The sequence below is a fragment of the Choloepus didactylus genome, chromosome 9 (genome assembly GCF_015220235.1).
Source record: "Choloepus didactylus isolate mChoDid1 chromosome 9, mChoDid1.pri, whole genome shotgun sequence".
Taxonomy (NCBI): Eukaryota; Metazoa; Chordata; class Mammalia; order Pilosa; family Megalonychidae; genus Choloepus; species Choloepus didactylus.
The window spans coordinates 108,689,427-108,706,153 of NC_051315.1; the positions used below are offsets into that span (position 1 = coordinate 108,689,427).

The 16,727-nt window shown below is 43.6% G+C and overlaps 1 protein-coding gene across 1 annotated transcript in view; it reads right to left on the bottom strand.

Annotated features, from left to right (window-relative positions):
* Window positions 1–16,727, bottom strand: part of MREG (melanoregulin) — a 61,164-nt gene that overhangs the window by 42,790 nt on the left and 1,647 nt on the right. Inside the window, exon 2 of the mRNA XM_037850153.1 lies at window positions 847–1,006. Coding sequence (XP_037706081.1) covers window positions 847–1,006 — 160 coding nt within the window. The remainder of the gene's footprint in view (window positions 1–846; window positions 1,007–16,727) is intronic.

Genomic DNA, 16,727 nt, shown 5'->3' on the forward strand with positions numbered 1-16,727 from the left:
CTACTCCCTACCCACACACACGGGGGTTTTCTCCAGACCCAAAGCCTTAGATACTTAAATGTCTCTGATTTTCTCAATTACTCTAAGATACAAAGAAACATGTAGTCTATATTTAATATAGATCTCTACCCAAGCCAGCAGATGAACACAGAAGCTAGAAAACCTGGGTGGCATTATTTGGAAGATGATAGCCACAATACTGTATCATGCAGTATAATGTATGCCAACTACTATAGCACTACCTTTGAAAGAAAGAGGAAGAGAAACAAAACTGTAATATCCTTTGCTGTTTTCTCTTAACCTATTGAATCTGCTCCTTTTTAATATTCTAACATTCCCACACCAATAACTTTAGGTTAAGAGTCGTTAGCAGTGGTTTCAAACCTTCTCATAAAAATCATCTCAAATATGGCAGATACACTGCTGTCTGGTCAATATGCACAATTTAAAAAGCTTTAGAGGGAAAAAAAATACAATTCAAGCCCTACGAATTCAGAAATAGTGATAATGCAAAGTCCCCTTCAGCCCGGCTCAGTATGAATCATCAAACCGTGGTTTGCTAAACAGGTAGAAAGATTAGCGATGGACTGCTGAAGCCATTTAAGATGACACATTATCTTCATGCTCTTTGCCATAACTGCCTTGCATGTAACTTTTATACCATTAACATAATAATGAGAAATGAGCCTCACCTGTTTATCGAGTAGATCTATCAATTGAGATCAGCTCTAATTATCAACTAGTGAGAGTACATGTTTGCTAAAATACTTGCCCAAATATCTCATCCTTCATTCTTTTCCTTTATTTCAAGGTGGTCTTCTTGGGGAGATCTCAAAAAGTGCTTACCTCTGAGTCTTTGGCCTGTTGATTACGAACGACTATCAAGTTGTACAGGATTCTGTCGTCATCTGCTTCTGTGTGGGACACATCATGAGGCACACTCCACAAATTCTTTTCATCATCCCTCATCAGAGTTGCTCCAAATGAGGAATATGGATTGTTATGACTATGGTATAAAAATAAAAGATGATTATTGTAATATACGTATATTTATATATATATATATTTATGCCAAAACAATCTGAATTGTCTTTAATAATTAAGCATAACCCACTAGAACAGTTTAAAAAACTTTAAACAGAGCAGAGAAGATGTAACCAGATGCTTGGCAGAGGTAATTACTACAACTAAACTTTAAATCAGCACTGAGTACCCCTGCAGCTAAGTAAGACAAAAACGGAAATCTGGTGGGGAGTAGAATTCTTGTGGGAGTAAAAGAAAACCGTTAAGATGAAGAGATGAAATTTTCCCTGGTTCTGAATTCAAGAAAGCACAGTAGATTGAGAGTACAATGGTATGGAATATCTATCATATCTCTTATACCAAGAAAATTAAGTAACAAATATGTAATACTTTCAATAAATACAACGTGGGATGTTGAGTAGGGATTTTGGTAGCCCCATTTCATATGTTTGTTTTATGATTTATCTTTTATAAGGTGGTACCTATGTTTGGACTTGGAAGAGATTAGTGGACGTGCTTGGACGTGGACCCAGTTAACTTCTGTGGTCCTTGAAAGGGAGCATCATGCGGGGGCCATTCATTTATTTAATATGTATTAGGCACCAACCATACATTAATCACAGGGCTCAGTAAAATGATGAGCAAACCAGACATGATCCCTGTCCTTGGACCTCAGTAGGGTCTAGACAGGGGAACACATTCATGAACAATCACATGAATATATAACTAAAGACTGTGATAAGCACTATAAAGGAGGAGTTCAGGGAGCCCTGGGATCATATGCAAGACAGTAATGGAAAATCCTCATGGGGGCAGGTATAAGGTAGGCATCATGAAGAAGGGGTGCTTGAGCTTTAAGTTGAAAGACAAGAACAGAGTTCCAAGCAAAGGAAAGAGCACATTCAAAGGCCCTGGGGTAGGAAGAAGTAGGGTATGTGCATTAGAGGAAAGAAAATATTGGCCAGAGAGTGCAAGGGAAGCTGGAGTGGTAGCTGGGGCCAGATACGCATGGTTTTGTAGGCCATGTTTTCCAACATTCTTCCATTGTGGTCCCTATTCCTGAGAGCAAGGCATCACACAGAAGCTGTTCAAGCAGGACTGTGACATGACATGAATAGTACTACATTTTTAAAAGATCTCTCTTTATGAAGAACGCTTTCCAGGGGTCAAGAGTAAATTTGGGAGCTTCATTAAGGTGCAATTGAGGTAACTCAGGTGAGCAGTGATATGTACCAGGATTAGAATGATGGTGTGGAGTTGAAGAAGAGTGTGCTATTCAAGAGTAGTAGCAGACAGAAGTGGGGGGGATGTGGTGATGGACTTAGTATGGGTGGAAGAAGTCAATGACAATGTCAAACTCTATGGCTTGTACACCTGGATGGTGAGTGACGCCATCCGCTGAGGCAGAGCTAGAATGGCTCATGGTCATGGGCGGGAAACACAACTGCAGGTATGACATGGGAGCAGCAACTGAGGACAAACAGAAGATGGCCAGAGAAGCAGACAGCACCTGGGAAGGTGGGATAAGAATAACCGACAGGCAGGCAGAAGGTAATGCTGCAATACCAACAAATGTGAAAATACTCAGAGATTGGCACTACGGCAATCTTTCAACAGGAAGCAAAGGAACAATCACCAGACTGGCACTCAGCCTCAGGAATGAGCCCAACAAAGAAGGCCCATGTCTCAGTGCTGGAGTGATGGGGTCAGGCTGCCAACCAGAGCTGGGGCTAAAGGTAGGGGTGGGACCTTGAAACCAAGGCCAGCAGGAGGTCAGCTACCTGAATTAGGCACAGGACTTAGAGAACGGGCAGTGCTCCTTGAATTCCTCTGGCTGCAGGTCAGAAGTTCAGGATCTGTCACTAGAGAGTGATCAGAGCTAAGGAGAAAGGAGCAGCTTATGCGGAATCAGACCCAGCTCAACTGCACCATGTTTTTACCCAGGCTGACTGACACCACACAGGATGCCACATAGAGAGCCCTACGGCTCGGCTCTCCTAAGAATGATGAGCCATGGAAAGGGGAGGCCAGTGATGCCTTGGTGCCCTGCTAATATGGACTTTAATGGGAGTGTCAAATGCATCCATCCAATCATTTATTCATTCAGTGGTTTAACAAACATTGAATGGATGCCAGCTGTATACTGGATTCTGGGCTGGATGCATTAGGGCCATGAAAATAAACATGACACTGTCTCTGTCCTTAACATGAATATAATGCAATAAGTGCCACTAAAGTAAAAAAAAAAAAAAAACTGTAGGAGCAGAGAGGAAGGAGTGATAAATTGTGCGCAAGGAGAATGAAGTTCAAGAAAGATATCATGGCAACAACGGCATCTAAGCCAGACCTGAGGAGTACACGTCTTCCACCAGGAAAGGGGAAAGATGTTCCTGGAAGAAGGAAGGACTTGAGCAGTGAGCAGTGTTGTGGGGCCCTACAGTGCCCTCTGGGTTGGGGAATTCCAAGTATTCCCAAGTGGCTACAGCATGTGGTGCAGGGAGGGAGAGAAACGGAGGGACCTGAAGAAGAAAAGGTAATTCGGGGTCAAATTGAGGATAGTGCTGGAATTAAGCTGTTTTTCTGTGAATTGTGACAAGTTATGTAATTTTGAGCCTTGTTAGCTTAGGGTTTTAGGGAAATAACTGGAAGTGCGATGAAGAAGGAACCGGAGGTGGCTTGGGAGGCTGTCACAAGCAACTGTCACAAGAGGTAGTGGGTGGTTTTCAAGCCATGGTCTTTGAAATCCCAGTGTCGGGGGCCCCAGAGCCACCATGCGGGAGGAGGGGAGGGGCAGCTGGGCAGGGCTCCCTGGTGGGGACAGAAGGAGCCCACAAACCAACCACAGCCAGAGCAGCTATGTTGTTTGTCTTATCTCTATTAGAGTTACAAGGAAGATTTCTTTGGGGCTTAGATAACATGGGGTTCTATTGCTAAATACAGTTTTAAACGTTTTGAAATATTGGTTGAGGTGAACATGAACGGGGGTGTGAACTAGGGGAATAGCAGAGAGAACAGAAATGAGAGGACCGATTCCAGCAGAATTTAAGAGGGAGAAATGGCAGCACTGGGTGATGAGCAACCTACAGGGGTGCAAGCAAGAGGAGTCAAGGACCCCAGGGGTGTGCTGCCTTCAAGGAGGCCACGGTGCCCCTGTGAGCCTGCGGGACCTCAGAGCTGTCCTGGTGGGAGTTGAGGATCCAAGCTTAGGGGTAAGGGCTGGCCTGGAGATCTCAATTGGGGGGATATGCACATGCCATCACATGGAAACCATGGGATCAGACCAACGGTAAAGCTATGCTTACTGAGCAGGTGTGGTAGAGGAGACTGGAGCAGTGAAAACAGGCGATAATCAAGGAAGAGAGAACTCTGGGAGAGAGAGGCACACGAGGCATCAATAAGTAACAGGAAGAGCACTGACGCCAACTTCTTTCTGCCTAACCTGCTTTCGCGGCCGAAGATAAACCACCACTCCATTTGCACAGTGCTGTAGCCCGGGCTTCCACATTCCATACCCCATGTCACCCAATCACCTGAGGTGGAAAGGATGGGTGACTGTTTCCCACTTTGCAGACAGGGACAAGAACACGGAGTTGCACCCTCCTAGCAGGAGGCCCCCGAGGGGCGTCTCCAAGCAGCCGCACGTGTGTCACAAGACTTGACATCCAAATACTGTGAGAGGAATGCAGCCACCAGTGGGGCAGCTATCACCTGCATGCTCGCAATGGAGTCAGGTCTCTCCCGTGTGTGAAATGTTACCTGTCACAAGAGTACACGCCAAGTGCACGGCTATCCCAGTAGCTGCAACTGCAGCTGCTGCCGACACAGTAAATGTTCCTTCTGGGGCAATGCAGCCTGTACTTTCTGGAAATTGGTCTTTTATTTTTCCCCAAATTCCTGTCATTTTTAGAAGTCTTGCCTCTCCAAAAAGTTGGTAAGTTTCTCCAGGGCAGGCTGCTTTTGCACATCAATGGGCACTTGGCAGTGCTTTAAAAGTACTTGTTAAACGGGACAAACAGAGCTGTAAGCCAGGTCCACTGAAGGAAATCACACACAAATCGCTGTGTCCACCTTTTAAAATTTTTAAATTTTAAAAATTTCTCTAATTCAGGAAATTTAGAAATCAGTCAGTACCTACCAGAATAATCAGTGATAACTGACCATGAATCTAGCCATCTTTTGCTTCACCAAGCCACAGCTTCTTTTCCTGTTCTAAGATTGTCACAGCCACCTCTCTGGTCACCAGTCCCATCTCTCTCTCTCACCCCTCCCTTTCTCTCTCTCTCTCTCTCTCTCTCTCTCTCTCTCACACACACACACACACACACACACACACAAACTCCAGGGTAAAACACTCATCTCTCATCCTTAATCTGCAAACTTGCATGAAGCCCTAAAAGGTCAACACCGGACTGCTGAGAAGTGTTCGTGTCAGCTCCATGCCTCCCGAGTTCTCCCAACACCCAGCCCTGCCCAGCAGCGCCCCCCATCCCCACCCCGGTGCCCCACGATAAGCGCGGAATCGGACAGCTTGGGTTCCTGGCCCTGTCCCAGCCATGGTATTCTGATTCATGACAGTTACAAGTCGGATTTCTTTCAGCCATGGGAAAGGTGGGGTTCTATTGCTAAATAAATAATTAGATGAATAACTGCAAAATTTCAGACTACTGGTTGTGGTGAAAGTGAATGAGGGTGTGAGCTCATTCAGAAGGATCAGAAATGACTGTGGGATCCAGCCTACCTCCCCAGGTCCTTCCACTCCTGCACTGTCACCCGTTCACCACCTCCCATTCAAGGCACACACCCCCCATTTTGTTTTAAAACTTTGGACCCTTGAAGAGAAGAGGCCAGAAAAGAGGAAAACCTAAAGCAAACTGATGGAGAAGCAGCTTGGGAACCTCTGTGTACCCAAGACCGCGAAGGGCTCTGGGGTGTGTGTCAAGAGATGCCCTGGGAGGTCTGGGTGGGTGAGTGGGGCAGGCATTCGGTTTCAGTTTCTCCCCCTTCCCATATAATGATTTCTAAAAGGTTCTCAAGTAACTGGGAGTGCCTGTTTTGCCCCTGGCCACCATCTGCGGATGATAAATTTTTTATTAACCTTGGGCATTTGAGAGGCTGTTTGGATGTTACCTACTAAGCAGAAGCTGCTTTTTCTCCCAAAAGACAGGATGAGATAAGTGTCAGATTCCACTCGTAATCCCACGTTGGGGCACAATACCAAATCCACTGGGAGTCTTTTCTTTCAACACCATCTATAGCTAAGATGAGACACGAGGTATGGACTTGCTGGGCTCCCTGGCTGGGGACAGGAGGTGCTAAGTACTACTCGGTTCTGAAGCTCTCTACCAAGAAGTCCCCCTAACACCGCACTACTAACGGTGTCCGTGGAAGGCCCCGCAAAATATGGCGCGCATAGGCTGGCTGCTGACGGCAGCAGTTCCAGTGACTTTACAGCTGCTGCTCCCGCAGGCTGTGTGTCAGAGATCACTGGTTTAAGACAGAAGCTCTGAAACAACACAGAGATAAAATCTCCGGTAAACAGTAACCTAAGGTCTAGAAAAACAGACCTCAAGAGGCTGCTTGGTGCCAACCCCTTGCTACTCAAGGCCTCCTCTGCCTCACCATGAGTCTCACCAGGAAACGTCTACCTATCAGCCCCCTAGCTTCTAGATCTTTCCCTTCCTCCTTCTATGGAAACTCCAGGTAAAAAAGGAGATGAATCTAAGATTCTCTTCTCTTTCCTCCCTCCCTCCCACCCTCTTTCCTTCCTTCTTTTTTTCCTTTGTCACTGCTTCCAAAAGGGATATTCTGGCTCCTTTCTCTTACCTCAAGTTTAAACACTGCTCCATAGACTCTGGAGCTTTTGATGGCCTTTAACCACCTAGGCTCATGACTTCCTTCAACACCAGAGAGATGACTTTCTCAACGTGAAGAAAGAAAGAAATCAATAATGGGCATCTCTTTTCTGGCCCCTCTCCCATGTGTTCCCGCCCTTCATGCTTTCCATTCTCATGGCTGAAGCAGAGCCCCCATCTGAATGGTGTCTGGCAGGTCAGAAGGTGATCCTGACAAAAACCCTGTGATGTAGGGAGAGCAAGCATTATCTTTCTTCCAGCTGAGGAGACAGTGAAGCTCAGGAGGATTAAACGTGACAGCCCCAGGGCTCAGTTCCTGTCCTCTTCTCTGCTGATTCTCACCCATGGTCATTTCACCTGCCCATAGCTTTAAATACCATCTACTTGAGGAAGATTCCCAAATCCATACCTGTATCCCCAGCTCAGACCCCTCCCCCAGATTCCAGACTCCTATAGCTAACAGCCTTCTTCCCAACTCCATTTGGATGCCAACTATACAACTCAAGTTCAAGATTGCCAAAACTTAGCACCTGGTCTTGCCATCGAACCGGTCCACAAGGAGCCTACCTGCTCAGGTGATGGCAACTCCATCCTTCCCACTGCTTGGGCCAAAACCTTCAACTTACTCACCCCCTATAACCAATCCATCTGAAAATCTCACTGGCTCTATGTTCAAAAAAATACCTACTTCTACCTCCACCACCCCTGAGCCAAGGCTTCTTAGCTCTTGTCTGAATTCCTGCAATAGTTTTTTCACTGATCTCTCTCTTTCTACCTTTGCCTCCCCCCCACTCCTAAGTCTACTCTTAACACTACAGCCAGAGTGAGCCTTTTAACATGTAAGTCAGAACATTTCACTCCTCGGTGGCTCCAAAAGACTTAAGAGTATAAGCCAAAGTCCTACAGTGGCCCACAAGGCCCCACGTGCCTCTTAGCGTTTCCTGAACCCCACCACTCACACTCCCACCTCAGGGCCCTCCCGCCTGTAACGCTTTCTCCCAGATATGCATGTACTTCACTGTCTCCCCTGGAAATCGTGGTTTAAACCTTACCTTCTCTAATCAGGCCCGCCTTGACCAGTCTATTTAAAATTGCAAACACACTCTCTTCCCCCTGCTTTTTCTTTTTCCTACTCATTTATCTTCAGATTTACTTGTTATGTTAACTATCTATTGTATGCTCCCCACCCCCACCCCGCCCCACACACACTAGAATAAAAGCCCCACAAGGACAGGGAGCTTTATCTGTTTTGCTCAGTGATGTATCTCCCTGGTACACAGCAGGTGCCCAATAAATATTCGCGGAATGAATGAACTGTCATTTCCCAAGTTCACAGGACTCTGAATGGCAGAAGCCAGGCTGGAATCCCAGTCTTTAGGATCATTCTTATTTTTTTAACTGTTTAAATTTATGAAGGTGGAGCTCATAATCTGTGGAAAGGAAAAGATGATAAACACATATGCTTATGTCAGGAGGTGATCAGGGCTACAAAGAAACAGCAGGGTAAGAGACGGAGGGGCCGAAGGGACTCTTTCACAGAGGGTGGTCAGGGAAGAACTTTCCAGTAAGGTAATTCTGAGCAGAGGCCTGAGTGAAGTGAGGGAGTTATCCAAGCTAATAACTGGGGGAAGAACAGTCTAGACCGAGGGATCAGAAGTGCAGAGGCCCCGAGGCAGGAGCATGCTGGGTGCATGTGAGGAGCCAGGAGGAGCCAGCGTGGCTGAAGGATGAACAATTTCATCTTATGTGCTGACTTTAAAATCTAAACCGTGCTTTATAGCCCCAAACCGGAAACCACCCAAAATCCCAACAACAGTAGAATAGAAGAACAAAGTGGCACACTGTTACTAAGCAATGAGAAGCAAGACCTGCAGCTATACACAACATGAACGAGTCTCACCAAGGCGAGCAAGCGAAGCAAGTCAGATGAGAACACACACAGGTGGATTCCATTTATGTCAAGTTTAAAAGCAGGCAGGAATAAAGTACATTTTTAAGATGCATTACATAGCTGGGACAACTATCTAGAAAAGAAAGGAAATGACTATCACAAAGGTCCAGATACAATCACAGGATTGGCAATAGACATCTCCTGTTCCAGGTAGTGGCAACCGATTTTCAAGTTGTTCTTTATGCCACACACATTGTTGGATGCTTTCAATCTCTGATATCACACATTTATACTCCAATTTTTAAAACGTTTTAAAAAAGAAAACCTAAGTGAGAGGCAATTCAGGAGACTCTTACCACCTATCAGTTACAGGCTGTACAGGGCTTCTTATTATATAAATGTCTTTAGATATATCCTGTCTTAACAAAATTAATTTCTAAAAGTTCACAAAAAAGTTGATGGCCTCACATATAATCGGCAAAAACCAAATATCCATTAACAGACTAAACTATTTGACCCAGCATTTAAGCAGAATTTATTTTTTAAACAAAGGTGCAGTGATAAGATCACTTAAAGATATCTGGAGAATAAAAGGTTCCAGGAAATGTCGATCACATGATACGTTAGAGAAAGAAACTTCATCTTCTTGAGAACTTCCGATGTCACTAAGACTGACTAATGTAAGTCACAAAAAGAGAAGAGGGATGCTGGGGGTTGCCTGGAAAGACACCCTTTAAAAGTCATCCTTATTCATTGTGAACAGCTGACTTCTCGGCCTCTGACTTACTGGACCTGAGGACGTTTTGCCCTGTTCCGGGAACAGCACTCACGATCCGCCCATTTCTCCTGGTCTTTCTTTCAGTGGGGCTGGGAGTGGAGCTCTTCCAGCCAGGAGAACCTTCCTGCCTCGGCAGGTGCTTCCTGTGAATCAGCGCCTGGCCCCAGGCTTTAGGCTTCGTGAACTGCAGGATTGTGTGGGAAGGCCGTGGACCAGCTGTGTCAGCCCTGCACAACCTGCTCGGGGACCTGGCTCAGGGAAACCCAGCAGCATGTTATGGCAAAAGAGCACTGGTTCTGGAGTCCAGTCATCTGGGCCATGAGCTGAGAGAGCTCACTGACAGTAACACATTAGCCAACATCTTCTTAAAGGCCTTCCAAGGGAAGAAGATGATTTGATCAGTGATGATGATTTGAAGTGAGACCACACTGAAATGGAAAACTCTTGATGAATGCAAAAGATTATTGCACTTGCAGAGTTGGTACCAATTCCCTTTTAAGGATCTTGAACCCTCCCTTGCCCCCTACCCCTCTTTCCCACTGGCACCTGGTTTCACGAGCCTTGTTATGGAAAGATAGGTCCAGTGTTTCTGGACCCCAGGCTACAACAATTCATGGAAAGTCTCATATTTCAAACACAATTTCTATCACACACAAAAGCATCAGTTACACACCTCTACATCCTAAGAGGGTTCTGCACTTTCTATGGCATTAAAGTATAACAGGATTTGAATCACACCTCTACCATAGTGTTTGTGTGCCTCTGAGCAAGTTACTTAAGGTTTCTGTGCCTTGATTTCTTCAACTGTCTATTGAGGATTACAAAAGTAATTGCCTCATAGGGTTAGGGTGAGGATTTAAGGAGCACACAAAACACAACAGTGCCTAGTACAGAGTAAGCACTACGTAAAAAGCATCAGGAGAGCTAGGGCAGGGGTGACAAGTGTCAGCCACACTTGCTCTGTAACCTCTTCTGCATGCTGGAACAGTAGGACTCAAACTGAACCATTTCTTTACGGCCTGTGGTCAGGGATATTCGATTCTGTTGCCCACACCTACAGGCCCAGATCAGCTCCCTTTTAGAAAGGCCCCACGTGTGGGCATGAAACAGTCACCCGGTGCAAACTGAGAGTTTATTTTATTTTTCCTTGTGGGAATTCCAGGCACTGTGGAGAAATAAAGCACTGACATCTGCTCTCTGTTCACTGCCCACGGACAGGTGCATAAGTCCTGTCATGAATGGGAGCTGCAGGTAAGAAGCACAGAGAGCAAGACCAATGTGAAAGCTCATTAGATGGTTCACTGGGGTGGCGGAAGAGAGAGCCACAACCTATCATCAGCGTTGTTAATTCTTTCCCTTTCTTCTTTTGCTTTGGAAAAGCTGGATAGTCATCATGCTTATCACTCATTAACAGCCAATAAAAATTAAAGACTAAAAATTATACTTCCCTGAAAAAGTTCAAAGTAACCCATGTGAAAGATGCTTTAGTGCATCTTTTAAACCACAGCTCTTTCACCTCCGTTTCCATCTCTGATCTCTGTACTGGGTATTACATGGCAGTGAGCTCTACAGTGCTAGGAGTTGCGCATTTCTCTGCTTAAAGGTGACAGCAGCTGTTTCTCCAGAATCGTATTCCAAGGGCCACAAGTCATTTTCAGATGGATTTTTATATGGCTAGAGCATGTTTTTATCACTGAAAGAAGAAAGTCATGCTATAAAACTGAAATAAAAACCAAGGCTTTGTGCCCAAACATTCTTCTAAAAATACCTTGTAGTGGATTGAATAGTGACCCTCAAATGAGAGGTTGAAGACCCCCTTCCCCTGGCACCTGTGAATGTGACCTTTCTTTGGAAATAGGGTCTTTGCAGATGTAATTAAGTTAAGGATCCCTCAAGATGAGCTCATCCTGGATTCAGGGTGGGCCCTAAATACAATGGCTGGTGTTCTTAAAAAGAGGAAGGAGAGGGAGATCTGAGACACAGAGACACAGAGTTGGAGAGGCACATGGAAGAAGGCCAAGTGAAGAAGGAAGCAGACGCCGGAGTGATGCAGCCACAAGCCAAGGAATGCCAGAAGCCACCAGAAGCTGGAAGAGGCAGGAAGGTTCTTTCCTAGAGCCTTTGGAGAGTATAGCCCTGCCGACACCCTGATTTTGGACTCCTGGCCTCCAGAACTGTGGGAGAATAAATTTCTGTTGTTTTAAGCCACCGGGTTTGTGGTAATTTGTTACAGCAATCCTAGGAAACTAAGACCCACTCTAAGTGTGTCTTTTAATTAGTAATATCAAGTCTTGAATCAAAATGTCATTCAGTGTTTTACAGACAAATAATCAATTAACTAGCCATTCCAAAAAAAATCCACTTGCATTACTATCCTATCCTTAATTCCTATTTTTATTTACTGTTTTGCTGTTGTTGTTTTTTGTCATTATTTCCTGCAGTTTAGAAATGTAATTGGGAGTGTAGGAAAGAATAGCGTGCAGAACTTCAGACCTTATACAGATGGTTAACAAGATGAATCCTACATGACTCAATCCTAAAATTGGGGTGGAGGCATGAAAACTGTGAGTGTATGATTCAAAGACTGAACAAAACCTTTGACATTGTTTGGGGCTAAGGCCTGGGATTAAGATAAGGTCATGTCTCCTTTCTCCAGGTCCAAACTTGCTCTTCTGCTTCATTGCATTAAAAATGTCTACTCACCTATTGCTGGCAAGGCTGCTCTGGGCAGCTGAAGAGTTGGGGCAAATGATCAAGATTTATATCCCTGGGCCTTAAGGTTCCTTCCTGGTCCTACAAACAGTCTTGCTAACCCTGTATTCTATGTCAGGTCAAAGAGAATCTCAGCTAACACCAGCCCATAGAAAGAGGACAATCTGCAACAGGCAGGGCATGGAACTAGAGACTGTCAAGCTAGGAAAGGGCCTTTGAAATCATGCATTAAAATCTGATCACCCCATTTTACAGATGAAGAAATGAAGGACCAAAGAGGGTAAGAGAGTTCCCCAAATCCCACAGCTGGATAATGGCAGAACTAGGACAGGGATGCAGGCCCTCTAACACCCACTAGGCTTGGTTCACAGTCCCAGGATGTTTCTGCATTTAGGTAGGAGAATTCCAATAATGAAAGTCATGGAAGAAGGGAAGGAAGCTGGGGCCCATAACTGAAGGGGCTAACGCTAGTGATAGCTACCAGCTTCTAGAATATAAATGTAGTAAGTTACTTTTGGAAAATGTTTGGTAGTTTTCTGAACTTCCTACAGTTCAAGGCACAGACTTTGAAGTCAGATAGACATGGATTCAAATCCTGGTTTCTGACTTACTAGCTGTAACTTTGGCTTAATTACTTAAGCCCTCTAAGCTCTGGATCCCTAATCTATAAAAATGGGGATAAATAACACCCATCTCATTCGATCATAGTGATGATTAAATGGCAGAATGTATATAAAGAAATCTCACTTATGCCATAGTCTACACAGTCTGAGAATGCTAAACCCAGATTCAGTTTAGAAGTCACCTTCGGAGGTGAGTGGAGGATATGGACATGGAGGGATACATGGGGGTTTCTATTCTATTGTACATGCTTTATTTCTTAAGGTGGGTGCTCGGGGATATGAGTATGCATTCTATTATTCTTTATGGCTGTTGTGTGTTTTAAATATATATATTTTAAATTTAGACATAGAAAACAATTAATAAGCAGCTATTAAGATCATTATTGTTCATCAAAAAGTGTTTATTCAGGTCTAACTACATGGCAAGCACTGTGCTGCACACTACAGGGGAAACTAAAGTAAGATTAAGTCCCTCCAATCTAGATTAGAACCTTCAATCTAGCAAGAGTTATAGCACCCACCTTTTAACTGCAATACCAGGCAGAAAGAGAGGCAAAAAGAAGGAAAAGAGACACCATATTCTCTTGGGAAGACTTTCAAAGGCTCCTTCACAAAGGTGGCAATTGAAATGGGTCTTAAAAACTAAGTTGCATTTTAAGAAGTAGAGAAAACAGAAAGATGTCTCAGGGAATGATTATGGCATTGGTAAAGACACCAAGAGGGACCCTGCCACAAACAGACTGATCACAGGCAAAGAGGCTACAGAAGGCAAAATCAAAGAAGCCAGGGGAGAAGGAAATGTGAAGGAAGGGGTGGAGTATTCCATGTGTCCCGAGGAAAGAACAGCAGAGTTCTTTTTCTTCTAACTTCTAAAAGAGCAACTCTCATGTGATTATACAAGGGCCAGAAACCAGATTTCACAAAAGTGGGTGGAGAAGGAGGAGGCAGGGATTCAGTTGACAACTCTTTAAAGACGTTTTTCAGTGACGCAAAGGACAGAAGAAGATGGTAGATGAAAGGGACAACAATACTAAGATGAATTTTTTAGACAGGGGAAGCCTCACAATGTTTCTAGACAGGGGTGAAAGAAAGAATAAATGGGGCTGCGCTGGGTTGAGTTGTGTACCACAGTGTGGACCAGTTCTTGGTCTGGGTCTGCATTCTGGTGCATGTGGATCCATTGCAAACAGGGTTTCTTGGAGATATTACTACAGTTAAGTGGTATCAGGCTGGGCGTTAATCTGTATTACTGGAGCTTTAGAAGCAGAGTAAAAGTCTGACAGAGAGAAGCCTCAGGGCACAACCAGAAGCTGGAAGGCAATGGAACTGGAAGAGAAAGGAGAAGACACTGCCATATGCATTGAAAAGCCAAGGACCAACCATGACTCCCAGAACACCACAGTTTTGTGAAAGAAGGTGTCACCTTGCTGACGCCTCGATTTTATCCATCTCCTAGCCTCAAAACCATGAACCAATAACTTCCTGTTGTCTAAACCAAACCACTGTGTGGTATTTGTTTTAGCAGTTGGGAAACTAAGGGGGAGAGAGAACTATAGACGCAAGCCAAACAAGGACACAAGGACAGACCTTTCCTCTCAGGTACAAGATTCCAGAAAGAGCAAAAGGGACAAGGTCAAAATTTTCTGCAAAATTCTTCTGTAAACCTACAACTTCTCTAATTTAAACACACACACACACACACAAATACACACACAACAGTTCTATTCTGCAGAAATGACCCGTTTTAAAAATAAAAATAAAAACCATAAGTGGCATTGTCAGACCAGCAAATGGGCTGGAACTAAGAGCTGTTTTTCCTGAATTAACAAGAGTCCCTGATGTTTTTTGGAAAAGGACTGGGGGTGATTATGCACACAAATGACATATGTCTCCCCTGACCACACCTCCTCCAGGTAGCCTTGGAGCATGAAATAAACTTTAAAACCACTCTTTTAGGATAAAGGACTTCATTAGGGGAAAAAAAAGATACACAAAAGATACATAAAACCTATTTTATAAATAAAAAAAGATGACATGAAGAATGAAGTGCTCAATAAAATAATAATTCAGACCCATCTGGTCACATAATTTTACTATATCAAGATTTCAAACCAGCCACTTTGGAAAACAGTCTGGCGGCTCCTCAAAAATTTAAATATAGAATTACCATATGACCAAGCAATTCCACTCCTAGGTGGATTCAATTCCCAAGAGAATTGAAAACCTATGTCTGCACAAACACTTGTATATAATAAATGTTCACAGCAACATTATTCATAACAGCCAAAAAGGGGAAACAACCCAAACATCCATCAACTGATGAAAGGGTAAATAAAATATCCACACAATGAAATATTATTTAGCCATAAGAAGGAATGAAATGCTGATATATGCTATTCAGAGGCCATATATTATTTGATTCCAATTATATGGCATGTCTGGAATAGGGAAATCTATAGAGACAGAAAGTAGATTCGTGGGTACCTAGCGGCAGGGCTGGGGGGTGGGGTGGAGAGAGAGTGACTGCTAACGGGTATAGGGTTTCTTCTGGGGGGATGAAAATGTTCTGGCATGAGATGGTGATGATGGTTGCTCAATTTTGAGAGTATATAACTGAATTTCACACTTTAAACAAATAATAGTAATAAACTTTAAAGAAAAGAAAAAGGATTTCAGATCAGACCTTCATCTAACTTCAGCAGGAAAGACTATGCAGGACTGCCCCCTACACACACACACTGATCCACATATCCGCTAGTAAGCTTCTCTTCCCAAATATTGTTACACTGAAATGATGCCAGAGTGGCACAAATCACATCAGACCAGTATACTCATATTCACATGCTCAGAAGAATAACAACGATAATTCATAACTAAAATTTACTGCATGTTTACTATGCATCAGATGTGATACTAAGCAGTTTACTCATAGTATCTCATTTAATTTCTCACTGCAACCCTCTGAGGTATGTACTATTATTATCCCCATTATGTACTATTATTATTCCCATTTTACAGACGAGGAAATTGAGGCCAGATAAGTTTAATAACTTGCGCAGGGTCATCCAGTTGGGAGTTTAACCCCAGACAATCTAACTCATGAAAACTATGCTATTCTGCCCCAACTGACCCCTTCTTCTTAAAATGACTTGCAAAATTCACAATGTGGGCAGGACATCTAGATTTTGAAAATGAAAACTATTAACTCAAACAGCACTCCTCAGACAGAAGATTGCAACTACCCAAGGCTTTTGAGTATGAGACCCAGCTGGGGGCCATATTTCCTTTTATTAAAAGCATCAACAAGTTAAGTCAGTAACCTAGACATGAAATTATAGATTGTTATCCACCACTTAAAAAAAAATTTTAATTAGAGAAGTTGTGAGTTTACAGAACAATCATGCATACAATACAGGATTCTCATATACACCCTATCATTAACACCTTGCTTGGTATGGTACATTTGTTTCAGTTGATGAAAGCACATTTTTATAATTGTACTATTAACTATAGTCCATGGTTTAATTTAGGATTTCACCATACCCACCACTTTTAAGACTAGTGTTAGATTACTCCTTTTCTCCTGCCCCCAAGAAGCTAATAATCTAAGTGGGAACACCATCAGCAAGAGCAAACAAAAACACTGTGTATTGGTATGTATGAATGTTTACATATATAGAATATACATGACAGACATGTTTACATACATGTTTGTAAACTGAATATTGAGGGTCAGATGGTAAGTTCTAGGTCCTAAGTCATAGAAAAGAGCTGAATAAGAGCAAAGAAATTAAGGAAGACTGCTTGAGGGAGGTTGGAAAATGGCATTTAGGAAGGGTCAGGAAGGA